The 20,708-nt window shown below is 34.4% G+C and overlaps 1 protein-coding gene across 1 annotated transcript; it reads right to left on the reverse strand.

Annotated features, from left to right (window-relative positions):
- Positions 1-357: 357 nt before the first annotated feature.
- Positions 358-20,109, reverse strand: Dhps (Deoxyhypusine synthase). Its single transcript, XM_072539363.1, has 4 exons — positions 19,581-20,109; positions 18,825-19,233; positions 4,945-5,048; positions 358-585 (listed from the first exon to the last, which is right to left on the reverse strand). Exons 1-4 carry the CDS (start codon positions 19,935-19,937, stop codon positions 373-375), a joined length of 1,083 nt encoding a protein of 360 aa, XP_072395464.1. The 5' UTR covers positions 19,938-20,109; the 3' UTR covers positions 358-372.
- Between the last annotated feature and the right edge of the window lie 599 nt (positions 20,110-20,708).

The raw sequence follows: 20,708 nt of genomic DNA on the forward strand, positions 1-20,708 counted from the left end.
GAAATCCATCGAGCCACGGATTCACAAAATGAACGTACCATTACCATGAAAATGAGCTAGTAAGGGAACTATTCAACAATGGTCCAGCCACAAGAAGACTAGATAGAACCTGGCCCCAAAACCTACTTCAAAACTAAACCAAAATAGAATAAGGTGAGACATCATTGGATGTCTCTCCTTCACGCCCAAAACCTGTAACACATTTGCTTAATACTCTGTAATGATGTAGATTGTAAATAAACATAATTATAAAAAAAAGTTTATTGATATTCGCTTCCCTCTTCGCTTCTCTCCTGTATCACCATTTTGAAGAAAATAAAGTATATATAGGGGATACAAAAATAAAAAATGTTTTTAAAAAGAAGCATTTATTTAGTGGCTTGTACTTGGCCCAAAACATTCTTTTGCAAATGTCTGTGCAACTAATAAAGGAAAAACCAAGGTTGCATCTGCATAAACCTTAACTGGATTTGCATCTTTTCTAATTTTCCCCCAAGACTTAGCTTCATCAGGTCTAGCTCCTGCATCACTACCATCAAATTCTGAAGAAGTGTTAACAAATACTGAGTAATCTGCTCCATTTCTCTGAAATAATATTTACAATAATTAATTATTCTTAAGTCTTTACACAATGAGTCCTTTTACAAAAAAATGTTTTCAACAAAATTACCAATTTTTTATATGAAAAAAGAGCACTAGAATATATCGAAATTGCAAGACAATTAATTAATTGAGGACCCTAGAAGTAAAGGGGTATAAGTGACAAAAAGAAATTTTGAGTAAATGCCGTTCAAAATTGAGCCTTCATTGTAATTGCCCTGATTTTTTTAGCTAGTTTTTATTCTCCGGTTTAGTAACTGTAGGCATTATTATTATTATTGGTAACAAAAAATCATAATTTTATTGACTTGGCTCATTTTGGAGCTATTTTTATGTTGCTAAGTAGCACTTGTACTCTTTTACTTCTAAGAAATGCAACTGTTGTAAAAACAACCTATTTATAATATTGTAATTGAAGCGTTAGGACGAATAACGGTCTATGTTACAAGATGACGTTTTCGAGAAAAGGTGAGTTTGAAAATGTTGCTTATTTCTTGAACATTTGTGACGAAAATGTAACATAGACCGTTATTCCACAAATAAAAGTAAAAAATCATTTTTGAAATAATTTTATTAACATAAATTATTACATTTATATTTATTATTATAACGTAATAGAAAATTAAATTATGTTATAATAATTATTGTAGATATAATTCCATAAGTAGGAATTTTTGAAATAAACGAAAAAACAGAAAACTATTATGAAAAACAAACATAAATTAGTATTCAGGTAGCGATCTATAAAAGTCGGCAAATTTACTATCCATATATGGAATCATTTTTATTAAATCTTTTTTTTTTATTTTGTTTAATTGGTAGTAGTGCATTGTACGCTGATTGTAAATCTTCAGGCTTTGTTGTAGCTTCCCATCTTAAATGACTCCCAGGGTTTTACGACGTTATGACTGGCTCGACCATAAATAGTGTAGGGATCATCAAGGTCATATTTCATCCAGAGGTACTTTGTCACTTGTAATTTTGAAGAACTTTTTTTTTGGCAGGTGTTTTTCAATAGAGGTTAGGTCTTTAAAGTCATTTTGGCTCATTTCTATGACATCAAAAGGTCCTATCACTTTAGCGTCAGCAATAACGTATTTCCAATCTGGGGTACATGCACCTTTCTTTGCTTTCTTGATTAATGTAAAGTCTCTATCACAAGGCAAAAAAGTGTGACCCGAGGAGAGAAACTTTTGGTTAATCTCAATAAAGTATCCATTTTTTGCAAGATAACAGTAGGTGTTTAATATTCTCCAGTTGTTATTTTGCCCTACCCAACGATCGGACCAAACGATTAACTTGCGCTCTTCTCCATCTATTAACTTCTTATAGTTCATTGTAACATACTTGATTATGCAAGATGCTATTTCTGTACAGTCTCTTCCTGCGATGCATTCGTACCACAAGTTCATTACCGCTTTGCTAGTTCCCATATTATGTATAGGAAAGTTGTAGCACCTAAGTTGCCTTTGGTAGAAGATATCTGAGTGGGGTACTGACGGGCAAAATAGAACCTGCTGCATATCAACACAAAGGACGACAGTAGATGAGTTATTTGCTTTAGATTTAACTATGTCTGCTTTAAGTTCTTGATATCCCAAAGAGGCTTTAGTTTGATGTAAGTCACTTTCCAGCTGTATTTTCTTCCTATCATCCTATGATTTTGCAGAACTTAGTTGTATCAAGAATTCATCGCATATTTTACATGTATCTGATCTAGGAGCGCCAAAACGTAAATTTATTTGCTTCAAAAACTATCATAAAACGTTTTACTGACATCTATATTGGGATTTTCAGTTTGGAAACATCGATATATTTTTGACAAATTTAGATCAGGACTTAAGTATTCTTTCTGTGTTTTACCTCAAAAATAGTGGGACTCTTGCCTTGCAAATTTGTTGATATATTCTATAACCAAATTCCTACTCTCGCGTAGAATCGCCTTTGGTCTATTATGATGCTTACCTCTCTGATCTATGGAATATGAACACCGAGTTTAAGTTTGTTTTGTATCGTTTGAATTCGTCTATGGGTGATTTTGAAAACGTCGAGTAACATAGTTTTGCATACTTTCTTGTTATCAATGAAGTATACGAAAGAACATAACTTTAACGAAGTGCCATCTGTTTTTCCACATTTTCTTCTTTTTGGTTCCTCCATTCTAATACATTTTGTTAAAAACGCTGACTGCTCATCGTACGAATGTGAAAAACGGAATGATTTGGTTCGGTACAGTCGAAGCACGCTTGACGTTGATGTCACATAGACCGTTGTTCCAACTTAAAAACTTTATTTTCACTCTCTCCATATTAGTATACTCGCCTCAACTGTTGGTATGTTAACAAACTATAATATTTAGTGGAATCTACATATTTCATAGACCGTTATTCAAACCTAAACTCGATTTTTGATAATTTGTAACATAGACCGTTATTCGTCCGAACGCTTCAATTGTAATATAGTTATTTTATCAACTTGTGCGCTCAGCTCGTCAGCTCTCGTGTTAATGTGTTTGCGACCCTCTCCCTCATAATCTCTCTCCACCTCGCGTTATATAACTTAGGACAGTGTGAATTTGCCTCTCGGCAAGTAAATACGGGGTGTGTTATCCCTAAATGACACACAGTTTGGTTTCCGTAACGGGTTTGGAACGAGAGAGGCACTGTTTGGAATGAACGTACTTGCTCAAAGATGTCGAGATATATCTGTAGACATATACTGTTGTTTTATTGACTTCCGAAAGGCATTTGATCGTGTTAAGTACTCTATATTGACAGAAACTCTAAAAGACATTGGCTTGGACGGCAGAGATGTTCGAATAATTGCAAATTTATATCGGAATCAAACACCATCAGTCTTAGTAGATGGTGTAGAATCACAGGCTCTTAATATTAAAAGAGGAGTACGGCAGGGATGCCTCTTATTTACCCCTGCTTTTCAACGTTTACTCCAAAAGAATTTTCAGAAAAGCACTTTCTGAAAAACAAGAAGGAATACTTGTGAACGGTGAAGTCATCAATAATTTGCGATATGCAGACGATACAGTACTTCTAGCTTCTAGTCAAGAAGATCTGCAAACACTGCTTGATAGTGTGGTTGAGAGTTGTAGGGAGGCAGGTCTGGATCTGAACATACGGAAAACCAAAATACTCGTAATAAGTAAACAACAGCATATAAAACCGTCTATATAATGTAAATAATACCAAACTTGAGCAAGTTGATAAAATTGGCACTGAGGATCCGCCTACTTCGCTGCTACGTGTTCTCGGTCCTACTTTATGGTGTCGATTCCTGAACTGTGAATAAAATCGATCTAAATCGCCTTGAGGCTTTCGAAATGTGGTGCTATAGAAGAATTTTTAAAATTTCCTGGGTGGAGAAGATTCGAAACTCCACAATACTAGAACGTCTCAGCAAGACTACTGAGATCATAAAAAGCATAAAGCAGAGAAAGCTGGAGTATTTCGGACATGTAATGAGAGGTCCCAAATATAGGTTGCTACAAAATATCAGTCAAGGAAAAATAGCAGGCAAACACAGTCCAGGATGAAGAAGAACCTCATGGTTGAAGAACTTGCGAGATTGGTATAGTGTTGATACAAGCATGCTATTTAGGGAGGCAGTGAATAAAATTAAGATAGCTATGATGGTAACCAACGTTCTGAAAGGACAGGGTACATGAAGAAGAAGAAGAAGTTGAATAAAGGCTAAGTAATTTGCCACTAGAAAGCAGCACATGATAGACTTATCGCTTAGATCTCTTTAACTCCAAATGGAATGAAAGATTTCCAGTTCAGCGATGCAGTTTTCTCAATATTTACAAAAATGTCACTTATAACTCTTTACTTCTAGGGTCCTCAATTTAACAATCTAAGTTCTATTAATAAAGTTGGTTTTGTCGCTATGAAAGGCACCTTAGCGTGAAAAGTATCCATATATTATGTAATCTCTTGTGGGTTCTAAATATTCACTTTAAGATGGTTAGGGCCCTGAATGTAACGAATGAAAATATGGTTGTTTGTCAATCTACTGATTCTTGTGATACTGTTGTTTACATTATATTTTTAATTTAAGTCTAGCCAAAGTACTATTTTGATAACAAATACAATAGGTCAATACATCATTAACAAATTCAAGTAGTCAAGTACATTATCGTGGCTGAATTGATCAAGTTATCCAAAGCCATTAATTAAATAAAAAAAGTTGGTTTTGATACTGTCAAAATTATGTCAGAAATTAACAAAAGACATTTATTAACTATGCAACATAAATTAATTTTAGAGGATCAATTTAGATTATGCTTTAAATTATCACATAAAACTAGATAAATATTTAAACACATACCATTAAATTTGCATTGCAAATGTGATGTTTAATTAGGCCACCTCCTAAAATGATCATTCCTGTATGCACAGATTTCATTGCCATTAGATTTAGTCTTCTTAAATCTGGAAAATAAAATTAAGAAAGAATAACAAAAAATAATTAGCACAAGATGCTGCATCCAAACTCACATCAATACCATAAATCTCATCACCCAGTTTCTTTTGTTAGTAATTATATAGTAAATAACAAGACAACCAGGGCAACTACATAGACAAACACCATTAAATTTGGTATATTATACCCAGGCCCGCCGAGAGGGAGGTACATTTTACCGGGGCCCGATGTCGACCAGACCAAAGATGTAATTTTTCCCGTTTTTTTTTGCTCTGCACTTTATGTGCATAACGCGTTTAATTAATACTCGGCTATATTTTATATTACCTTTATCTCTATTTTGAAATACGTTTGATCGTTTTAATGCCGTTGCGACATTGTGTGTTGTTGTTTTGGTTACGGGGTCAGCACGCAGTATACTGCTTTCATATAACCAATGTTGCTTTGAACAGGTTGGCCGCTCGCGATATAAAAATCGGGCCTGGCGCCTACGTCATTTTGTTATTTTAAAGGTAATTGTTTACTGTAAATTTTATATCAAAATTTAGAACTTTGATTAATTTTTTTAGAAATTCAGTTTATCCATAAAAATGTCTTATCATCATAAATAAATAAATAAAAAAGAAAAAAGCATAGCCATTGGAAGACAAACCTTAGAAAATATGGTATTTGTCACTTCATATTATTCTAAAAATGAAAAAAATAATTAACCGAAGCCTGATGCACAAACTGAAGTACGAGCCCTAACAACTATAAGTTAGAACAAGTAGTTATTTTGTATATATAATGCCAATTTACCGAAATTCTATTTTTTTTTTAATTGTAAGTATGAAATTAACACCATTTTTTTATGAAGTATGGAATTATTTTGCGGCTTAATTATATATTTTATATTGATTACTAAGGAATACAATAACATACCAGCAAACGAATTGAAAAGATACCTGACGGAACTGTTTAAAGCAAAGGAAAATAATAATCAACACAATAACGTACCTGTAGGGGATGTAAGTTAAATCTTATTGGAATTTCACGTAATACAAAAAAAAAACAAATCACTAAAACTAAACTGTATTGAAGTTATAAAAAAAAAGGCACATGTAAAATATTTCGTAACTATAAATTAAAAACTAGCGTCCTTATTGTAAGGATGTTGTGATGAGAGTGTTATCTGTCTGCAACCACCTGCAGCCCCTCTCTCGGGGTGTAAACCAGATGTCGGGTAAAATTCCAACTAAAAGTATATTTTACAGGGTTGCTCGAAAGTTTTAACATTTAAGCCGCCTCCCTTGAACGCCTGCAGGGGTTCAACAAGTAATCGAGTTGCGTTAAAAGTTTGTTTCACTGAAGCTTAAGTCACTGATCTGTGGGTAGGACGCACACCTTTGTCACTGGTCGCTTGAAACAACCTCTATTATTTTTAATTGTCACTGCACGAACTATTCCGTCACTACCCGCATGTAAATGAGTCACTCTACCCAGGCACCATCTTAAGGGTTCAGTCCCATCTTCCTTCACCGTCACTAGACTTCCAATTCTAAGAAGACTGTTGAAATGTTTTTTCCACTTAACTCGCTGCTGGAGGGATGAAATGTATTCCTTGGACCACCTAGTCCAATAACCTTGGATCATTTTTTGAAGCCTTTGGAATCTGCTAAGGCTGTTTTCCTTGACATCTAAGAAATTCCGTTCAGGTATTGCGGTCAATGTTGATCCAATTAAAAAGTGTGCAGGAGTAAGAGGAAGTAAGTCGGAAAGGTCGTTAGACATTGGTGAGAGTGGTCGTGAGTTTAGGCAAGCTTCAATTTGACATAAAACAGTGGAAAATTCTTCATATGAAAGAATTGTATTGCCAATGACACGCTTTAGGTGAAATTTGACAGATTTTACTCCCGCCTCCCAAACTCCTCCAAAGTGAGGTGATCGTGGCGGAATAAACTGCCAATTGATACCTTCGGTAGTTAAACTGTCCCTAATAGTTGAACTAGAGGTGTCAAAAAATTTGACAAGCTCATTTTTTGCGCCAACGAAGGTACTACCATTGTCCGAAAGGATGGAAGCGCATTTTCCGCGTCGAGAAATAAAGCGTTTTAGCGTTGCTAGAAAACTTTCCGTGGTCAAGCTGCTCACGACTTCTAAATGTATGGCCTTAGTTGCTAAACAGATAAATAGAGCTATGTAACCCTTGATAGTTTTATAATTTCGGGTGTGTCGATCCTTTAGCAAAAAAGGTCCTGCATAGTCAAGTCCACAGTTGTAGAATGGCCTAGAGGGAACAAGACGTGACGAGGGTAAATTACCCATAAGATAGGTTTCTAATTTAGGAGCCACCCTACAACAGATAATACAATCGCGAACGATTTTGCGAACCACTTGACGTCCATTAATGGGCCAAAATTTTTCACGAATGGAAGCTAATAGTAGTTGAGGACCGCAATGATTTAAGGTAAGATGCTCATTTCGTATAAGAATAGTAGTAAAGTGGTGTTTAGAATCAAGCACAATGGGATGTTTTTTATCGTAACAAAAATCAGAATTATGCAGTCTTCCACCAACGCGGAGTATGTTATCCTTATCGATAAACGGATTGAGGGTAAGTAGTTTACTTTTAGAGTCAACGTTACCATGTCTCTTAAGGTGTGTCAAGTCGTCATAAAATGTTTCATTTTGTACTAGTCGAATTATATATTTTAAAGCATTATCTATTTCATCACAAGAAAGGTTGTCGAAGTTCCTTCGTTTAGGAGAAAATTTACAATTATTTATAAAGCGTAATACATAAGCGATAATGCGCTGTAGTTTTACAAATGAGGATATTTTAGTGATGATGTCCAATTTCATGTGAACTCTTGCGATAAGGGCTGATGCTGGTCGAAGCTCAGGGAGTTGACAAGGTTTGAATGTTCTATTAGGCCAATGAGTTTCTGGTTTAGCTAGCCATGATGGGCCATGAAACCAAATTTCGGAATTGATAAGTGATGTAGGAGAAATTCCCCTTGATAGAAGATCTGCGGGATTCTCAAGTGTATTCACGTAACGCCATGTTTGAGATTCGGTCAAAGTTTGAATTGGAGAAACTCTATTTGCCACAAACGTCTTTAATAAACTCGGAGAAGTCTTTATCCATTCTAGAACAATAGTGGAGTCGCACCAGTAAGTGATTTCTTCGAAATATAATTGCATGTGTTGTTTTACCTTGTCTATCAACTCAGCTAGCAAGTAAGCTCCACAAAGTTCTAGGCGCGGTACCGTGAGGATGTGTTTTAAAGGAGCTACTCTGGTTTTGGAGCAAAGAAGATGACAACGAAAATTTTCGAAGTTTTCAGATGAACAAATATAAATGCAAGCACCATATGCAGCGGTGGATGCATCTGAAAAACCGTGTAGTTGAATTGACCTGTAATTTCTACAAATTACATGCCTAGGAATTTGTAACTGATTAAGTTTAACCAGTTGAGTCTGATATGTAACCCATTTCGTAAAGATATCCATGGGAACGACTTCGTCCCAGGAAATTTTTAATTTCCACAAATCTTGGAGAATAATTTTAGCTGTTATAGTTACAGCCGAAAGCAAACCTAGTGGATCAAATATTTTTGATATAGTGGAAAGAATAAGTCTCTTTGTAACTTTACACTTGTGCTCTATAGGTTGAACATTGAAATGAAAAGTGTCAGATTTTGGACTCCACAATAAGCCCAAAGTTTTAATAGTATCGTCAGCTCCAATTTCCAAGGAAACATTATTTTGATTGTCAAAGTTTAAAATGGGAGCGTTTGACTTCCATTTTCTTAATTGGAAACCATGACGAGACAATAATTCGGAAGTAAGTGATTGAATGCGTTTGATATCTTCTATTGTAGAACCACCTGTGTGAAGATCGTCGACATAAAAGTCCCGTAAAATTATAGAAGATATGTCAGGAAAATCGGTTGCATACATATGTGCCACTTCTTGAAGACATCTCGTGGCAAGAAAACTAGCAGAAGCAGTACCGTAAGTTACGGTGTTTAAAGTATAAGTTTCGAGAGAGTTTGTATGATCAGATCGCCATAAGATCTTTTGTAAGGAGCGTTCTTCCTCCTTTATCAGTATTTGTCGATACATCTTTTCTATATCGGCTGTTAGTACAAAACTATGTTTACGAAAACGTGAGATGATAGTGAAAAGATCATCTTGCAAATTAGGTCCAACCATAAGAATGTCATTCAGGGAAACACCTGAATCTGTATTAGCAGAACCGTCAAAAACAACACGAATTTTATTGCCTTTATAGACACAATGATGAGGAAGAAAGAACTCAGATCCTATGGTTTCAAAGGGTGAAACGGACATATGGTTTAAGGATAAATATTCATCGATAAATCGAGTGTAATCATCTTTTAATTCAAAGTTCGCATTAAGCTTCTTTTCGAGAGAATAAAATCTTTTTGTTGCTGTAGTCTTAGAGTCGCCTAGATTGTCGACGGAAGATTTCAAGGGAAGTGATACTACAAACCTACCAGAAGAATCAAGAGAGGTCGTTTTTAAGAAGTGATCTTCACAAGAAAGTTCTTCGTTAGACAATAATTTTGTTTTTGGGCATTCTTCAATTTCCCAAAATTTTTGAAGTTGGTCTTCAATGCTTAAATTGTTTATGGTCGACATATGGCATGTAGTTCTGGCTGCAAGGGTATTGGTTGGAAATAATGGACCTGAGATAATCCATCCAAGTTTAGTTTTTTGAAGAATCGGTTGTCCAGGTGATAATTTAATTTGACCAATACAAATTAAATTCCAGAAGATGTCTGCACCGATAAGAATATCAATAGGAGATGAAATATTGAAGTCTGGATCGGCCAGAGTAATATTAGAAGGGATATTAAGCGTTTTCTTATCAAATGTGACAGAAGGTAAATTTCCTGCAATTTCCGGAAGTACTAAGCAAGAAATTACTTGAGAAAAGTTTAGGGTTTTTTAATTTAAATTTTACTGATGTTCTATAGCTTACAATAGAATTTGTTTGGTTTATACCAGAAATAGAAAAATGTGTTTTGTTTGTAGGCAACCTTAGAAGATTTAATAGGCGCTGGGAAATGAAATTACTTTCCGAGCCGTTATCTAGAAGCGCACGAGCCTCGTATTCGTTACCTGAGATGTCAAAGACTCTTATTTTTACAGTTGACAGCAAAGTAGTAGAGTTGTGCTCAAACGAAATGTTACGTGCTGTCAGTGCATTAGAGCCTTCTGATGTACCTGAACTTGAGCAAGGTAAACTGCTGCTGGTTTGATTACTGGCTTCAATAAGCTTTTGTGAGTTACCTTGAAAGTGTAAAAGTGTGTGGTGTATTTTCCCACATTTACGACACCCGGAAGATTTGCATTCCTTAGTGAAATGACCACTACGCAAACAATTTAAGTCGTAAGCGTTTTGCTTCATTATGTCTTAATGACGTTTCTAATTTGAGAAATTCAGGACAAGTGTAAATTAGATGTTTTTGTTTGCATAAAGAACAGTTAGAAGAATTATTAGTTGACAAAAAATTTTTGGACTTGGGATTGCCTGTAGATGGGAATTTGGGACGAGATTTTTCTTCTTGATGATTAATAGATTCTAAGACTCTACATTTGCCTTTTAGAAATTCAGTTAAGTTACTCAGAGTGGGTAATGTGATCTTATCGTCTTTAATTGACAGTTCCCATTCTTTGTGTGTGGCATTGTCTAGTTTTGTGGTGATTAGATATATGATAAGGGCATCCCAAGATGTTGTGTCTAAGTCTAAGGACTCAAGAGAGCGTAAATGTCTTTGGAAACCATCAAGTAAAGTGCGTAGATCATGATGTGAATTTTTTGAAACATGTGGTAAATTAAATAATTTTTTAATATGATTATTAACAAGAAGAGATTTGTTTTCGAATCTGTCTTTTAGTAATTCCCATGCAGTTTCATATGTTGCCTCAGAAATGTCCAGGTTACGTATTGTTTCTGCGGCAATACCTTGTAAGGATAACCTTAGATAATGGAATTTCTGAATGTTGGAAAGTTCCGTGTTGGTATGTATGATAGAATTAAATGTATCTCTAAAGAACAACCAATTATCATAATCACCCTCAAAGGAGGGCAAGTTGATAGCGGGTAACCTAATGTTAATAGACCTTTGTGAACTGTTTTCGGACGAAATTGTCGAATTTGAAGCTTGAGCAGCCTGATCACGGGGTTTTGAAAGATTGGTGTCAATAAAGTCTCGCACAGCGCTAGTAATATGAAAAAACGACTTTTCGAAAGACGACCTTTCTATACCATGGATAGTATCTGCGTTGGCAGTATAGTCCTCATCAGAGGCCTCAATAAGTGATTGAGCGTTGTCAAAATCATCAAAAAGTTTCTCAATTCTATCAAGTCTAAGTTGTAAATCTCTAAAGTTAATTTGTTCTAAAGGTTTGTTTTTGATAGAATTAAAATGTGAACTAAAACGAGTTACAGAACCTTTGATTGAGGAGCGTTTAATTTTTGCTGTAGCGATGTCAGCCATATTGACAATATAATTTTATATGATAAATTCACAAAAATAAAAATATATGTATGTATAAGCAAAAAAATTGAAAGCAAATTATGTAATGTTATGTGTATAAAAGTTTTGCGAGTGAATAAAAAACGTTAAGATAATATTTCAACTTTGTAATAATTTATAAATGAAAATGAATAAATTGAAATAAATTTAAGGACGCTAAGTACTATATTCGTGTATTAATGTATAAATGAAAATATTGAAATCTCTAAATGTGGTATAAATAACAGTAAAATACGTGATTTTAAAGATAAATATTTTCCACTGAATTAAATCAAATACAAAATGTACCCTTTTACGACCATAGGATTAAAATGGGTAATAGGAAACTATTTATGCACTAACCTTGACTTTGGCGATACCTGCCTTCTTCCGATGCTGTGTGGATGGGACGATGAAAATTCGTCGAAAAAATACAGCTTCGAATGGAATGTATTTTGATAACTGGTTAATCCGGCTCGAACAAAGGACCATTAATGTAGGGGATGTAAGTTAAATCTTATTGGAATTTCACGTAATAGAAAAAAAAACAAATCACTAAAACTAAACTGTATTGAAGTTATAAAAAAAAAGGCACATGTAAAATATTTCGTAACTATAAATTAAAAACTAGCGTCCTTATTGTAAGGATGTTGTGATGAGAGTGTTATCTGTCTGCAACCACCTGCAGCCCCTCTCTCGGGGTGTAAACCAGATGTCGGGTAAAATTCCAACTAAAAGTATATTTTACAGGGTTGCTCGAAAGTTTTAACAGTACCTGAATTAACCCTTTAAGCGGCACTTGTAGGATATCCTACCAACGTCTAATAAGGTCTATATCTCATAAGTAAAGCATTAAATTACGTCCGTATTGCGTCTGGGTGCATAAGAACATTTCCCGAAACAGAAATGGGTATTACACACCGAATGTTTCCGAAGTTATTTGCACCGAATGGCTTCTGTTGTATACGCCGGTATAGCAGTGTTACCCATGGTACAATGAATACCATGAGTGTTATAAGTTCATTGTACCATGAGTGTTACCAGTGCCTGTTTACGGTATCGACGATAAGCAGTTTTTGTGCATATCTTGAAAATTAACGGTTTTTGTGTGAATGCGTAATCCTCAATTAGATTTATAAAAGGTAAGAATTATAATTAAATATTATTACCGCGTTATCCTATTGAAGTAAATGATTTTCGTTTATCGTTTCCTAACAATTATGTACCTTCGTTGCCCCAAGCGTATACAGACTTCCAGTATGTAGATGATATGGGTCCAACCGTGCAGGTAAAAACTTATTTTACTCGATTTATTTTCAAATAATAATTGTTGTATTATTGCAGGTTCGTTCGGAAAGACCGATAGACTTCTTGAATTTGCTATTGTATATTGAAACTGCAGTTGATTGTAGATCAATCTAATTTGTATGCCAGTCAGAGAGGAGTACTTCTGAACATTACAGTGGCGGAGCTGGGGGTGTTGATAATTATGGATTTTAACTCTTTGTCGGCTATCCCTAAATATTGGTCAAAAGACCCAAATTACAACAACTCCCGTATTTGCAACATTTTCCCTCTAAAAAGGTTTTTGCGAATTTTAAGGTTCATTCATTTGAACGACAATGAGAGAATGCTGCCACGTGGTGATCCAGGCTATGATAGGCTGTACAAAATCCGCCCATTAATCACACGGCTCAATGAAATCTATGGCAAAAGCTTTATTCCAAGCAGAAATGTCGCGATTGATGAAAGCATGGTAGCGTTCAAGGGACGAACAACACTGAAGCAGTACATGCCAATGAAATCTGTCAAAAGTGGATTTTAAAGTTTGGGCAATGGCATGTGCTGAAATAGGATATTTGTTGAAGTTTGACGTTTACCAAGGTAAAACAGCGATAAATCCGGAGCATACATTAGGGGAAAGGGTTGTGATTGAATTATCAGAGGCGCTGCAGAATAGAGGCTTCTGTTTATACTTTGATCATTTCTTTACGACAATTCCACTAATGAAAAACTATTAGACAGAGGTCTGTTTGGATGCGGGACAATGAGGCAGAACAGAAAGCACTTCCCGAAAGGCCAACTTCTCGAAGATAAAAAGGTAGCGATGAGCCAGTCTGATTTTGCAATGTGTGGCGACGTATCTGTCGTGAAATGGAAAGACAGAGGTAGTAAACCTGTTACAGTATGTAGCAACTTTCACAATGGTGGCGATAAAGGACACGTTCTTCGAACCAATACAAAAGGTATCAAAGAGAATGTTGTTTCCCCGATGTCTATAGTTGACTATAACAAAAATATGAGTGAAATATGGCTATAAGAGTCGTAGGTGGTGGATGAAGCTCTTTTATTATATGATTGAAACAAGTGTCGTCAACTCCTACATCTATGCGTTGGGAATGAAGAAAGAGAGAAAAAAGCCCCTTAGTCATTTTCAATTTCGGAGCAAGTTGGCTGACGAACTGATAGAAGAGTTTTCTGCCAGGAAAAAATGGGTTGTCCACTGTTAGTGACAGCAACGGACAACATAGGTCATTTGGCGACTAAAACTACCTCACGGCGTTGCGCTCAGTGCAGCAAAGAGGGAAAGCAGAAAAGAACTTCCGTCAAATGTTCAAAATGTGAAGTGGCTTTGTGTATTGAATGCTTTATACCATACCATCAGTAACTGTAAATTTCTAAAAATAAACCATTTCTTCCGGATATATATTATATATTATTTGTGGTGGTAAACCTGTAATACCAGTGAATTTTAAGAATTTTTTTTGTTGCAAACAAACACTGGTAATACGGTTTACCACTGTTTTTGACAGATTGACATATAGAACTAATTCAAAATGACCTTCAGGATACCTATTTAGTTCATTTTAACTAAAATACCATATTTAACTTTCATTTTGTCTCTCCAAAAAAGTTGCCTGTTACAGGGTTAAGACACGAAATAGAAATAAGTTTTCAGGAAGTAGAAATATCCAGAATTTCACTCAAAAATAGAAAGTCACCAGGACCAGACGGAATAACCAACGAGCTTCTAAAACACGGAGGAGAAAGTATAACCCTAGAGATGACAAAACTTATAAAAAACCTAATATTGCACTGCAAGATACCAGACGCATGGAGAAACAGCATAATGGTACCAATGTTCAAGAAATTTGATAAAGAAGACCCCAACAATTATAGAGGTATAAATCTACTGAACACCGCACTTAAGCTTACCACAAAAGTCCTAACCAACAAAATCAATAAACTAACAACTTTATCAGATGGACAACAAGGTTTCAGATCCGGAAGATCCTGCGTAGACGCCGTATTTGTACTAAGACAAATCACAGAAAAGGCCATTGAGTACAATAAACCAGCATATCTATGTTTTACTGTATAAAAGAAACATACCAATCAATATTATACAAGCCATCGAAAACATCTACTTCCATAATTGAATACAGGCAAAGATAAATGGAACACTAATACAGTGTTTACCAGTACAAAGCGGAGTCAGACAGGGTGACTCGTTAAGCCCACTTCTCTTTAATATAATAATGGATGAAATAATACAAGCAGTATGTAAAGGTCATGGCCACAGAATGTGGAACAAAGAAATCCAAATATTATGTTATGCAGACAACGCCGCATTAATCGCCGAGACAGAAGACGAGCTCCAAAGATTAACACACATCTTCAATACAACAGCCAAGAAATACAATATGATAATATCAGCAGAAAAAACCAAATGTACGACAACATCTAAATACCCATACGATGTAAAATTGAAATTGATGGGAAAATAATAAAGCAGGAAGCAAGGTTAAGATACCTGGGAATAGATTTAACTAGTTACGGAGATGTTAGACAAGACACAAAAACATCTATAAAGCAGGAATTAGACCTATATTAATTAACATACACGGCGGAGACAAGACCTGACACATCTAAAACGAGACAACCACTAGAAACAACAGAGATGAAAATACTCAGGGAAAAGTCTGTTCGATAGGGAAAGAAGCGAAAACATAAGAAGAGCATGCAATATAGAAGAGATAAATGGATGGGTGACAAAACGGAAACAGGAGTGAAACAGGTGATAAGTCACCAAATGAACGAAGAAGTATTGGCAGACCAAGATAAAGATGGTGCGACAATTTAAACAATTTAGGAGGCTAATATTGAAGAAGAAACAGACTTTAAAGCCTACATACAAGAAGGAAGAAGAAGAAGATGATATTGATTACTATTTAATTAATTGTTTGACAATCGAAAACTTCTGACAACTAAATATTGGAACATTTTTTGCTTTTCCTCACGTTTCTTAAATTTTATCAGCCTGACACAAAGAAGGCATTGAAATCAAACATACGGTTAGGTAGTGCGTTGTCAATAACAATTGTCACGCGTCATTTGAGTATGAATAAAGACATGTTATTACAAGTAAAATATAATAATGGAATGTGGAAACCCTACTGATTCATAAGTTCGAGAAATTATTATTCATTAGTACTATAAAGGGAAAACAATGCGTGAAAGTTCCAATAAATTGATTGTAGCAACAATTACTGTGTTTAATGTAATTAAGAAATATGGTGAAACTGCTAGTATTGATGCTTAGGCCGTATAAAAGCTGTTTCTCAAAGGAGTGTAAAGCATTTAATTAGCATACATAAGTCGAAGAGAAGAAATACACTACGAGAAGTAACTGCTAGAAGAAATAGAGAAACTGGGATGAATGGTGTCAGAGAATCCTGTCGCAAATATATCCACAAAAGCGGTCTTAGGTTTTATAAGGTATGTGTGATAGGTTCTTCTTTGCGATATAAATTTTCTATTTTTTTATTAATTCAAGTAGGCCAAAAAGGATAGGATAAGAAAAACCATTGCTGGCGGAATCGTTACATTTGGTCTAAATCAAAACTTTCGTAGACCAAACATAACTGGGACAAAGTTATGTATAGCTACGAAACCAAAGTTGATGTCTGTGCATTCCATAAGGATTTTCTTAAAAGGGTGTCTCAGTGGGGTTGTATGTCGGCCAAAGGGTTGGGAACTTTACATTTTATTGAGACCATAGTAAATGCACTAAATGCAGCAAAATATCAAGATATCCCTGAATATTTGTTTCTACTTATCTGATCTTAATCCAATAGAGATACTTTGGCACAAAATGAAACAACACGTAAGAAATAACCCTTAGCATACTTTATCTCAACTACTAGCTAAATTACAAGAAATATGGGAAAGTTTCACCCCTGAATTCTATGAAGACCTAGTTGATACAATCCCTAATAGAGTTCCATCTGTTTTTCAAGCTAAGGACGACATTACGCCTTATTAATTTTTATTTTAATTTGTTAAAATCCTCTTGTTTCAATATTTAGTTGTCAGCATTTTTTGGCTAGCAAACAATTAATTAAATAGTAATCAACATAAAATATATAATTAAACTGTAAAAGTAATTCCATACATCATAAAAAATGTTGTTGAATAGTTACAATTAAAAAAAAAATAAAATAAAAGAATTTCAGTAAATTGGTATTTTATTAGCAAAATAACTGCTTGTTCCAACATATAGTTCTTAGAGCTCTTAAATAGACAAGACAACACAGGGCCACCTGAAGTAGAAGGAGCTAAATTGTATGTAAATTTACCTATCAATAGTATTGACCATCAAAATTAAAATTAAGGACATGAAAATAATCCCAGTGTATTCCCAAATGACATGCATAGAAATTCATTTCTTCAAATCAGTTACATGATATTGGATCTATGAAAGAAAGTCTCAGTACTGGAATCTACAAAAGGTTTTGCAATGAGGAGTCCAAAGATTATTTTACCAGATACTACTACATTAGATCCCAGATATAAAACATTTTTTTTTCAAGTAATACCATAATTGATGCTATTAAAACAAAGTTATGAGAAAAATCACAGAAATTAATAAAATCTATATCGATGAGTCTGAGCGACAAGTCAATGATAGAAATAGTGTGGTTATTATTAGCGATGAATGAGGATGAAGTATATTTAACTGCTAGGCAAAAAAAATCAAGGACACATGACAAAAAGAACCATTCTCTTACAAATTCACCTTTCACACTGTGGAAGTGCTACAATGACTTTATATCACTTTTTACATCTATATCCTCTCTGAGTGGTTGAAAGCCAACATACTCTATGAACTTGAAGTTTACTCTAAAATGCCAATTTATTGATACAAAATCATACCCAATTGAGTGGGGGAGCAGAGACTCTGTTCTTCTTCTCATTGCGCCGTCTCCTTTCGAAGGTTGGCGATCCAAATGGCAATTGTAGTTTTGGAAACTGCTGCACGAAAGATCTCTGCGGATGAGCCGTCAAACCATCTCCTCAGGTCTTTCAGCCACGAGTTCTGGCATCTTCCTACTGATCTTTTGCCCTGTACTTTTTCTTCCAGTATAACTTGAAGTAATTCATATCTTTCGCCTCTCAACACATGACCCAAGTATTGCATTTTCCTCTCTTTGATTATTCTTAGTAATTCAGTTTGTTTACACATGCGACGAAGTACCTCAACATTAGTAACTCTTTGTACCCATGGAATCCTCAACATTCGTCTGTATATATACATCTCAAAGGCATCTATTCTTTTTTCTGTTTCAGAGTCCATTGTCCAACTTTCACAGCCATACAGTAAGACAGAAAAAACGTAACATCTGATCATTCGGATTCTAAGCTGTAGACTAAGGTCTGATCTTGTAAAAAATGTTTTCATGCTCATTGAGAGAGACTCTGTTACTTATCTTTAATTTTTATTTTTAGAAAATGTATTCATTGTTCAACATAATACTAATGCCTGACAATATGATTGCTAAAAAGCTAACAACAGGAACACCTATAGGAAGAAGAAGCAGAGGCTGACCTGAAGGATCATGGGAAACAATGAAGAATTGAAAAAGAAGTGACAAAATCAGAAGAGGATGCAAGGTGGAAAAGATAGGCAAGTAGATACTGAATAGGAAGAGAGAATAGAACAGTCATAGTAGAATGAAAGACAATAGGGTAGTCTACATAACAAGAAACAAATCCCTGTTGGGTAGAAGAAGTGTAGGTTGACCACAAAACAGATTGGAGTGACAATATATCAAAGGCATATTCCAAGAAAACAGAAACACACCGAATTGTCTAATAAGAAGATAGCAGAAGAAGGAAAAAACCATACTTATGAAATTATTAGCACAATACACTGAAATAAAAAGGGAAATATAAGATCTGCTTTATAGTTACCTGCAATAATATCCACTACAAGCCCAGGGTTTTTAAAAGAATGCATAAACATCATATCACCAAGACTACCATCAGTCAATGCAGGGCAAAACACAGGAATCTTATTCTTGGCTGCCCAATAATAAACACTATCTTCATGATTAATTTCTTTTCCTAGCCTTTCTATAATTTTACTGGGAGTCCACAAAACACCATCCTTCTGTTCTTTCAATAATTCATCTAAAATTGGCAAAATCCAATTTTCAAAACTGCAATAATTGTCATTTGGCACTAATAAGTTCCCAATCCTGTTAATACCACATTCTCTTAGAGTTTTACCATCTAAATGGAATTCACCTACAAAAGTAGGAGCAAGACACTTAATGAGATCTTCTTCAACACCACCAGCAGTGGTCACTATGCAGTCTACCTAAAATAGCATAACCTAAAGTCTGTTAAAGTATTATTTAACTAAATTGAGGAATATCATTGAATATACAATTGCTGTAACTAGCAAAGTCTTTGTACCCATAATAATGTGAACAGTTAAGGTTAAAAATCTCACAGTATTATCAAAGAATATAGACGCTTCTATAGCGTCTATATTCTTTGGTATTATATACCATCCAAATATTAAAAAAAAACAGTACTTAGCTAGTAAACAATTGAAAATAAACCACAATGTATCCAATTGTATACAAAAGTAACAAAAACAGGGTAAGTTTTGTTCACAACTGTGATGTTACCAACGCAACAATGGAAATGAATTATTCTTACCATTTTATGCTTAACTAAGAACTTTATAGTTTCTCTTAATCCACTAGATATTAAATTAGAAGTATATCCTAAAAATATTGTACAACTATTTTTAACAACTGTAAACTCATCATCGTTATCGACAAATTTTTCTTCGGGAATTGGCTGCTTTCTGCATTCCAACATTTTATTAACTTCTTCAACGGCTAAACCAAAATTTGTAGCTTGAAATCCACTTTTTAGGTAACTTTGTAGAAGTTTATCATAATGTAATCCTTCATTCCAATTATATCCAGACACTCTATCATTCAAAAAGGAAAGATTTGTTGTCTTTTTTAAAACAGCTTCATTCAGTTCTAACATTAAAGAATTTGCCATTTTTCTTTTAAATTAATCTACTTATTTAAAAACAACTAAACTAATTTATTGGCACTGCAAAAGTGAGGTTACCGTATGTTACTGTTGTGTTATTCTTCTTTTCTTCCACTTTAGAAATTGTTGTCTAGATTTTTGCTAATAGTGCAATGAAATAAAATTGAAGTTTATACACCCACATTGAAAGGAATGTGTTATAGTAAAAAATTATAAATACACCAATGCTGGAAAAATGCCATATATTTAAAAGAATTCAAAATTCAAATCCAATACATACCGGTATCAAATACATAGATACAATCTATTTACGCAATATTAATTTTGATATGAGGTCCATGGATAAAAGCTCATATTATTTTTAAAAATAACAACCAGAATATATTTATTTATTAGCTCAACTGGCAAAATATACAGTAAATTAGAAATGACTGTGAACCTATAGAAATGTGAAAATGAAAATCTTGTTTAATACATAAATCCAGAGATAAAACCGTTCTAGTAAATATCTCGTTATGGAAGCAATCTAGAATTAACATAATTTAAATATTGAATTATGTTCAAAATGACAAACCTTTAATTTATAACAAATGCGTAGGTAGGGGAGACCGGGAGAGTTCTGTGCACCTTAGAGAAAATACAAATAATTTCCTATGTGCACACAAACTTCCATAATTTAATTACTGAAACTTGTATCTATTGGGAACAGTATTCCCATGAAAACAGATTTAAAGCTTTAAGGATTTTGAAGAAAAAATTACTTTAAAAAACTGTTAT

This window comes from Diabrotica undecimpunctata, chromosome 7 (genome assembly GCF_040954645.1).
Source record: "Diabrotica undecimpunctata isolate CICGRU chromosome 7, icDiaUnde3, whole genome shotgun sequence".
Taxonomy (NCBI): domain Eukaryota; kingdom Metazoa; phylum Arthropoda; class Insecta; order Coleoptera; family Chrysomelidae; genus Diabrotica; species Diabrotica undecimpunctata.